Source organism: Zonotrichia albicollis, chromosome 2 (assembly GCF_047830755.1).
Source record: "Zonotrichia albicollis isolate bZonAlb1 chromosome 2, bZonAlb1.hap1, whole genome shotgun sequence".
In the NCBI taxonomy this organism is placed as follows: Eukaryota; Metazoa; Chordata; class Aves; order Passeriformes; family Passerellidae; genus Zonotrichia; species Zonotrichia albicollis.
Genome location: NC_133820.1, coordinates 34,368,579 through 34,378,291, shown reverse-complemented (window position 1 = coordinate 34,378,291; position 9,713 = coordinate 34,368,579). Strand labels below are relative to the sequence as shown.

At 40.0% G+C, this 9,713-nt stretch overlaps 1 protein-coding gene across 1 annotated transcript; it reads left to right on the top strand.

Annotated features, from left to right (window-relative positions):
• Positions 1–1,424: 1,424 nt before the first annotated feature.
• Positions 1,425–6,033, top strand: LOC102072613 (lymphotactin-like). The gene is made up of 3 exons (XM_005494053.3): positions 1,425–1,689; positions 4,193–4,310; positions 5,041–6,033. Exons 1-3 carry the CDS (start codon positions 1,620–1,622, stop codon positions 5,144–5,146), a joined length of 294 nt encoding a protein of 97 aa, XP_005494110.2. The 5' UTR covers positions 1,425–1,619; the 3' UTR covers positions 5,147–6,033.
• The last annotated feature ends 3,680 nt before the right edge of the window (positions 6,034–9,713 follow it).

Below are 9,713 nucleotides of genomic sequence, written 5' to 3'. Positions count from 1 at the left end.
TGGGTTTAGCAGGGATTCAGTCACAATTTTTTACTTGACATTGGTGTTCCCTGAACAGTATACGCAAGATGAAAGAACAAAACCAAAAGGAACAAAGAATGCGTGTGTGTACAAAGCTAAACCACACAACATGCTCTACCAGCAGGACCTACAGACTCTTCTAGAACTTACCATCCCTCACAGCCTAGGATCACATATGTGAGTGCAGTTCAAGGTTCAATCTTAATTTGACAGAGGAGTCTTAGGAAATTGACTTCCACATGCTGCATTCCCCATGCAAAGGAATTTACATTGACGCTATCAAGACTTGGGAAAACTGAGAGAGACCAGCTGTTCTACAACACTGGTACAAGCCCAGGCACCGGTAGCCCACAGTTTACCTATTCCCACCAGGCCCAGCTGGATTCTTCTATAGAGCTGCAGAGGGCACGAAGGAAACATTCTTCTTTCTCAGTCTGGAAGATGATGCCAGCTGAGGTGCTGCTTTGTGTGTGGTCTGGAGGTCAAAAGCTGGCCTGACAAATATTTGCAGGCTCAAAAACATTGGTTTGTAGCAATGCTTCCAGTAATTCAGACCGCATTCAATAGAAAGAACCCCTAAATCTAGGTGATAGAGTTGGCACACTCTGCAAAAAAGGCATTTTTGATAGAGGTATAAATGTAACAGGCTCACAGACACAGGTCCGGTTATCAGCACCATGCTTACATGAAAGTGCAATTAATTTTTTTTTTGTCTTCTCTACAAACTGTGCCTCTCTGATTGCCTGGTTACTTTCTTGGGCCCCATTCTTTGCACTAGAAAGTTCACACCACAAAAAAAAAAATCCAAATCAAAGCAAAGAAACCATGACAAGATCATTTACAAACTCTTATTCCTCTTTGAAACCACCCCATTCAGTTAACTGACTAGTTAACTAATGACTGGCAGGAGGCATACTGGATGTGGATCTGGATCTGTATGTAAAGGTGTGTTCAATCTTGCTTCTTCCAGCACACTGGTATCAGCTTTGGCCATATCAAATCACAGAGCAAACACAAGAGTCCTGACAACATTCACTGCTCATAGGAAATAGCAGCAATACCCTTCCACAGCTACATGTTAATGTGACAAACCAGCCACAGCTGCTTGGAAAGAGCCAAGGTGTTCCTGTTTCCGTCCTCCTTTAGCTCGCACTGCAATCCTTTTCCAGTGGTTCATTGGCCAGCAAGGTAATTCTCAGTGTCACACTGTGTCTCTGCAGTGCAGCTTAGCTAAAGGTCTCAAAACTGAAGTGTGAAATGACAGGAACATTTATTACAGGTTTCCACTACTGCACAAGAGCTCTCACTTTTTGCAGCTTGAAATAAACCCAAGTCACAGCACAGAAGCAAGTGCAACCACAGTGGGTTTGAGCAGGAAAAGCCTTCTCAGGAGGGCTAGTGAAGGACTGGTGGGGGAAAGGAGGTGGTTCTGTCACCAGAAAAAGTACTGCAAACTCAAATTTTCCACTAAGTCAGGCCCTCCATGACTGCATATAAAGGAACACAAGAACAGACCTCAGAATGACAATATATAAATCCTGTGAAAGGGGGCTGACAGTAGGCAATTTCTGTTCTGCCTTGAAACAGAAGCCACAGCAATGAAGCTCCGCACCACAGCAATCCTGCTCCTCTTCTGCCTTGGTGTCTTCACTGTGCACACAGTCAAAGGTAAGTTTGCAGCTCGAGAGGAGGAGAAGAATTGCTCCACATTACACCTCGTGAGTGGTCTCATGGACAGAATTTATTGTTCCAGACAGCTGATTTATAAGATAAAACACACAAGAAATAGAGATGAAATCTGCAAGAAAGTCAGCTTCATGCGCGATTCATCTGATATCCTGCCAGATGGTGGTTGGTTTCTGCTTTAATGCAAGGAGAGATTCTGTGCCTGAGAGCCCCTATAGGGTTTCTGTGCAATGGTCTCTCTCTTAAAATCAAAAAAATCTTGAAGGCACAATGTCTTTTAGTCTCATTGATTCCATATACGCGTGTGTACTGTAGGTTAATAACATTTCATGAAAAAATCTTTCTTGGATAAGATGTACATTTTTCTTTTTCCAGATAGATTACTTTTCTATGAACTTAATTGTATTAATTGTTATTTGTCTTTCTCTAAGTATATAATCTTAATCTTTCTACTATCAATATTTTTAGAAGTTCTTCATTGTTTATAAGTACCATATTGTTTATTCACTTGTTTTTAGATAAACCTTTTACTACAGGCAGGGAAAGTAAAACAATAACTGAAAAGGGGAGTAATAGATTTATATAATATCTTCTCTTGTTTCACTAATTCATACAACTGAACATCTTCTTTCAAACTAGTTATGAACACTGAGATGAGCCATGTTTATTGACCCTGCTTTAAATAAATTTCTCTGCAGTGCTGGTTAGGTGAGTTACTTTTAAATTAGGTTCCATGGATCATGGAGAAACATGAACATAGACCCATTAGAAACATCATCTCATCACAAGGAGAATTCTCACAAACCATAGATATGCAAGCCATATGCAAATCCACAAATATGCACTCAGAAACACAGAGAAAAGGTATCCTCACAAGATCACACCAAACCCAAACTGAGACCTGCTAAGCATTCACAGGGGTATGAAGGTACACAGCCCTCATGCCGACCCACTGCCTCTCCTGCTACATCCCACTACACCCTCCTATTTTCACTAGTGACACAGTTTCATCCAGGCAACAGTGGCTTCATATCACAGATGACAATGTCATTGTCCAGGCTGTGTAATTGGCCCTTAGTATCACCAAGTTTGAAAAAAGTACACTGAGATGGTCTACAAGAGACAGAAAAAAGGACTAGAAAGAATGAAAAATAAAGACCAAATACACCTGGGAAAAAAGGTAATTCTAGGTGCAGAGCAGTTGGGGTTTGTTCCCAGTCTTGAGAAACTTTGCTGCTATTCCCTGCATCCGTTCCATGAAGGTTGTGTAGTAGCAGAAGAAATATTTCCAGGACTCATAACAATTGCTTCACTGTCTTTGCCACATTTTGAAAACCAGTCTGAGGCAGTAAGAAATGTGTCATGAAACATAAAAAAACTATGTTGTGTTGCTCATTACTAAAGCAAGATCAAGAGAGATATTCCTTCAGGCAAACAAAATCTCAGGAATTAGCAGATCTGCCAGTATCTGTGCACTGGCTATCCCACACCTTCTCCAAAGACTGCTGTGCGTTTGTCTCAGCTATTCCAATTATTTCAATAGTGAGACTGTGTGCAGCACGTTTTACATTTAGCAAGGTGCACCACAACAGCGCTTGGACTTTTCTCAAGCCAGTACCTCTTCAAATTCTTTATAAACAAACCACAGAGTGGAGCAGTGTACTTTTTGTCCCCTGCATGTGTTCCTAAACCTGTCTTCTGTGAACAGAAGTAAACCAGAAACTGGCAAGCGGAGATTAACGTAAACTCCATTGTAATTGAGTGAGCTCTCATTTTTACTTATCATCATGTAAAATAATAAGCATCCAGAAAATTTTATACCAATATTGTGATCCTCTTTCTTAATCACCACTGCATTTCTCTGAATTGTATCAAAATCTTGGAGGAATGCAAGAATTAAGAAGCAGCTCACTCACTGCCTGTGAAATCAGAGTTTTTGCCGGAGGATATAAGCACTTATTCTTCTGGCAGGTATATTTCCCTTTCTATTAGCAATTTTTGTTAATACTACTTTTGGATGTCTACAGTGAGGGGAGTAGGCTCACTTTCCTTTTCTTCACTTTGAAAAGAGGAGGAATTTCAAATCCACATTTAGATAACATGTGGAAATCCATCTAGGATAGTTCCAGTTCTAAGCATCAGTTCTATAAGGGCACTTTTTTCCATATGATGCAGTCGTAATTATCAAGGATGCCAAACATCTCTATTGCTATGGAAGCAGTGACTCCCTGGTCAGAGAATTGCTGTGCTATTGTCCAGGACAATGGGTGAAGATGCATATCTTAACTGAAATAGCAGTAACATTTTAGAGATGGTAGGATGCACCACAAAAAATAGCTTAGTCTCTCTGGCATAACTGGTATTGTGGCTGTATGTCATGGTCTAACCACAACTGGAAATCTTCTGGAATTCATAATTTATTAAGCAATTATGGCTAAATATTAATATTAAGTACCTTTGTAATTTATCTATTTTTCTCTTCTAGGGAGCGCTAGCAGTCAGCCTATGCGCAAATTCAGTTGTGTAAAACTGTCTACAAAGCAGTGGAACATCCGAAATTTTGTGAACTATGAAAAGCAACAAGTACCAATAGATGCCATCATGTAAGAATCTCATGCACCCTTCAGACTTCCTTATGCAAACACAAAACCATCAAACAGGGAGAAGAGGCAGCAGAAGACAATTCTGCTGGCCCAACTCACTAAATCTGGCTAGTCCAGGTTGCCCTTCCAGTTCATCCATGCCACATGGCACCTGAGGGAGTGAGGAGAGAGGAGCAGGCCTCAGAGAGCTGAGAGATGTGTGCTGCTCATAAATAATGGCAGGAAGCTCATTGACCAGCTCACATCTTTGTGCCCAGTGAGTGGGGAAAAATCTCAACAAGGGCAGAGCAGTCAGAGGCTCCATGCATGAACTGAGTCAAGGGGAAACATCATGTGAAAGAATGTGGGGTAACTCTGAGTCTTGCCAGGAGTTGTGTTTGTTCCTCTGAGCTCAGACACATGCATTTTCATCACATATGGGATCTGCTCCTAATAAATAAATAAATGTCCCTAATCTTTGAACATAAATGTCCATAATGATTGAACATAGAATAGCATGTATGCTTCATATTTTTAATATAAGTTTGTATGTATATGACCATGTATGTTACCTACATCATAAACAGGGACATAATGTTTCTAACTGCTGTTGTTCCAGCTAACACCTACAATCTCCAGAATTGATATTTTTTTACAAACTTTTTCCTCATTTTGTGCATAAAAACCAAGAACAGACCTTTGTATAGAGACTAGAATTTAATGCCCAGCTTTTTTTTTTCTTTTTTGATAGGTTCATCACTGCAGGAGGTATCAGGATCTGTGTAAGTCCTAATCAGAAATGGGTTCAGGCTGCTATAAAGAGAATAGATGAAAACCGTCTTGCCAAACGCAAATAATCCAAGCATCTAAGGCCAACCAGCTGGAATCATCATCAGTGCTGCAAATAACAAGGAAGAAAACCTTATTATCTGCTTATTTCCTATTTATTAAGTGGTAATAAAATCTTGGAACAAACACAAACTCACCAGAATCTATTCATCACTGGTTGAATACCTGCAGACTTCTTCATTTTTTGTTTGCAATCTATTAGTTTGCTTATTTTCTGAATTGCTTACTAGTCTGTGTTTACAGCTGAATGTAGATATTATCTCAATCTTGCTGTCCTAACCAGGATGGCATTTAATGGAAAACGACTGATAGCTTAACACAGTGTAGTGAGGATGACTACCCACAGAGCTGTGAGAGTGCAGACCTCCATGCTGATGGAGGCCAGAGCATTCTGCATTGAGTGCTGGTTTTAAGAAGGTGCTAAGTTAGTCAGTCACACCTATATAACCTATACAAACTGATTTCATGCTTCAGTCTATCATCTGATCAGTGCCATATTCAGAAGATGATCCTTGAGTCTTCTATTTTTACACACAGTATTGCATTATTAGCTCAGTTCACAAAGGTGTGTGAACATTCTCATCAAGGGATGATGTGGAGTAATTCGATGTAACTCAGTGAATGGAACCCTGCTCGGTCTTGCCCTGTGAAAGCCTTATCCTACCAAGGCCATCTGTGAAGTTACTTCAATTTTGCCCTCATGTGAAACAAACATGAAACAATTGGTTTGCTTTTCTCTGAATAAGAACAAGCCATGGCTGGAATCTATATTTCACAAACCCATAGGAACTCCCTGCCCTAGGTAACTATTTACATAGAAATATCTTAAAAATTATACATATTACTTGCAGAAGGCTTTGAATTTTAATAAACTTACTATAAACCTGAATCAAATGGCAAGTTTGTTTGCAGGATTATAATGCAGATGGATACTGCTGAAACAGGTCCCAAGATGACAGCATAAATCTGGGAACTCATGGGCTAGTTCAGCTAGAGCTGACACTATTGCTAACTCATTACTCAGATGGCTCTGGAATGATCTGATTCCAAGCTTTCTGCATCATATTGTAGCTGACATTTCAGAGCATACCTCTTCAAAAGTTCACATACTTCAGAAACAAAGTTCATACCATCCTTGGTTGGTCCTCGTGTTATCAGAAGCAGAAATTGAAGAGCTCTCTGCTCAGAGAGAACAGATGGCATTTGAGGACCTTAAGGAGTAGAGAAGAGGTATAGGCAGAGGTGCTTCTGGAATGAAGTTCCCCTCATATTACCACATGTATACAGGCTGCCTGCTGCTAATTTATGGGCTTTTCATCCTATGTAACCTCTTAGTGATACTCATGGGACTGCAGCACTTCCAAACTGCACCATAGAAATAAGGTCAGACTACTCTAAAAGACAGTTTTTACAGTTCACTGCTCTGGTCAAGACTTTAGACAGGATTTGTCTCTCGTGGCTCACATTTTGTCAGAGCTCAGTCTTGTGTGGAGCAACAGATTTAGTTTTCACTATCCAGGACATGTTTTAAATAGTGCCACTGCTGAGGCAGGGAAAAGAAGGATGACCGTATGTATTACACTACAGAACAGACCAAGGCAGGCTATTGAGTCTCTGTTATAGGGAGTTTTGCTTCCTTACTTAAGTTCTCAATATGAACAACACTAGAGAATAATAGTTGTTGTGACAAACTTTGAAAGGAGAGCTTTACAGTCAGAAAGAAATGTTGACCGTAAGATGTTACTGGAGTATCACACTGTATAAACTGAGTTCAATAATTTTGAATTACTGATCTCAAGGGGCCCAGATCCTCATATTATAGACAACAGAAACACATCTGTTCCCTTCAGCATCACCAGACTATTTGTAGGCTACAAACCAGGTCCCCTATAAAACCATTTTTATGGTAAACACTCGCAGATAAATACCACCAAGTGACAGATCAAATTCATCCAGGACCTGCACTATCTATCTATCACTGCATGCTTTTTACAGGCAGAATTTAAATGCCTATTCTCATACTTAATACTATTATATCGTATCCTGGAACAAATCTTGCTAAAGTAAATATAATTTTTTTTAATTAGGACTCTCCCAACCTGAGGATATATTAACCATCACATAGCAATTAATACTTTATATCTGTTCATTCTCATCAAAATTCATAGAATGATTAATAATTTTTAAGAGTGAATCATCCTACTTGATAATTACTCCTTGTTTGTTGTACCTTGCAAGATCTGTACAGATTCTTGGACAGTCCTTGACATTTAATTACTATTGGTGATCAGGGCTCTCAGATCTCTTCCTACTCTAATATTAAACTCCAGGAGCTTCTCTGTCTTTCCCTGACTGTTCCTTACCTCAGGCCTTGCTGCAGTTCCAGTTGTGTGCTATTTTTGTCAACTCTAGCTGTGATAATCTTGAAGTTTATCTGTAATAGCACTGTTTCTCCCTAGCACTATTCCCTAAGACTCTCAAAAGAAATAATGGAAAACATGGTTAAATCTCCTTTTCATACACACAAGTGCAAAAAGAAAATGCAAAATGAAGAGCCAGAGTTCTGCTCTTGTGTTGGAGGCAAGTAGGAACCATAGTCTTGGTTTTTCCAACATAGAAAACACCTACAAAACAGCAAAATACACAAAACCCACAAAAATTAAGCTTAGGGTCTAAGGTACATTTGAAGATTTGGGGTTGTGGTTGAACTGATGTTCTCCCAGGTCCTGGCTGCCCAACATTTCTTCTCCAAGTGATGTAGAGAGCAGGGGGTCACCATTTCCCTTCTTGCTCAACCTTTGCTAGATTTCAGCTGATTTTCTTTGACTCCTTTTGTAATACCCACGCACCACTTTGCCACAAAGGACTCTCCGGATACACACGGGCAGATCAGTAGGCTTCAATACTTGAAAAAATCAGCTATATCTTTCCTGTCCCACACCAGGAAAGTTTCCGCAGAGACTTAAGAGATGCACTGTGTTTGGATCTTTGGCACAAAGGAAAGGCAGCAGAGAGCACAATGGACAAACCCTCAGCCTGTGTAAGTATTCACACTTTCCCTCACTTCAGCAGAGGCAGACAGGGTAATTACCCACCCCTTTGGGCCCGCTGGCTTTTTGGCACAAAACCAGTAATTCCTCCTAGGCAATGACTTTACGTAGCTGCTGTTGTATTGTTTTCACTATTTATTTCTAATTAAGGAACCAGAAAGTTAAAGGTTTACAATGACCATCAGCTTTCCTGGAAACTGCTAACGCATCATTCAACCCCTGGACCCCAGTTAGGGGTATGCCTTGATTTTTGGAGTTTCTTGGTTTTGTTTTGGCTTGGTCTTTTACATAACTTCTGACTACCATTTGTGCTTTATGCTGGAGGTTTTCATCAGCAGACCCCCTATTTTAACAGATTGCTTGAGACCCTTAATGGGAAGAAGAAAATGGAAGAGGACTGGGTACCTCTGTACATCAGTGATGCTATTCGAAATAGCATCAGTGATGTACAGAGGTACAAATACTGGTGCATGATATCAAAAGCAAGACATTAATTTAGCAAACACAATATTTTCTTCTCTCATTCCTGTGGAAAAATGCAGTGCATACATTTTGGAAAGCTAAAGCTTATATTCTAAATTGCAAATTAATTGATTATTTAACCCAAACTGTTGGTATTTGCTACCGAAGATGGTAATTCAAATTCTATGGCAAGTGAGTACAGGAAAAGGGAAAGAGGGTAAAAATAGAAAAGGGGTGACAAGGAATCATTTCAGCAGAAAATGCTATGAAGTATCTGCCATTAAGTCCTTTATAAATCATAGTCTTTTAGCAGCTCCATTGAGTTTCCATCTCTGCACTGCATGTGCAGTAAGTGTCTCTTCACCTCAGAAGAAGAAGCTTAAAAGGAGTGCCATAAACGTGGAAGCCCTCAACTACACTCTTCCAGAGTGTTCTGTGGCCAGCACCATCCCTGTTGCATGTCCCAGGGAACAGGTAATTCCAAGGTATTTCCTGCAGGTGTACCTGGCCTGTTCCAAGGGCACCTCTGACTGCTCTTACTGCCAGTGGGTGTCCCTGGCCACGATGACCCTTTCTCATGTTGAGAGTTATTTCTGTCTGTCTTTTGCCACCTCTTGCTATCTATCCACACACGACTTTTAGTTTGGTTAGAAGATCTGAGAAGAAAGGAAGATACTTACCAAGACAACTCCTACAGACACTGCTCAGAAGATTTAAAAAGTATTCTAATGTTATGTCATAGTTTACTTTCCCTTCCATTTACTGTTGTACTGTTATGTACTGTTATTATGTATTGTTGAAACAGTAAATAACTATTCCAAACCAAGTATGGGATTACAATTTAAATGAACCTTTTAATTTTGTGAGGCTCACTTGAGATATTTGCATTTCTGGTTCAAGGCCTGCCTATAGCCTCTACTCTTAGATCTTTTAAAGGAAAAACAGAAAAATGGGGGTGCACAGCATGCTCCTTCATGGAAAAGTTTTGGTTTTCCTTCCCACCTGTGCGGCATAGGACAAAAGAGCCTAGACCAAATTATTACATATTTGCTATGCAAAGGAA

Coding starts and splice junctions, on each gene's coding strand:
- LOC102072613 (XM_005494053.3), top strand. CDS start 1,620: ATGAAGCTCCGCACCACAGCAATCCTGCTCCTCTTCTGCCTTGGTGTC. Junction 1,690..4,192: donor CACTGTGCACACAGTCAAAG/GTAAGTTTGCAG, acceptor TTTCTCTTCTAG/GGAGCGCTAGCAGTCAGCCT. Junction 4,311..5,040: donor GTACCAATAGATGCCATCAT/GTAAGAATCTCA, acceptor CTTTTTTGATAG/GTTCATCACTGCAGGAGGTA.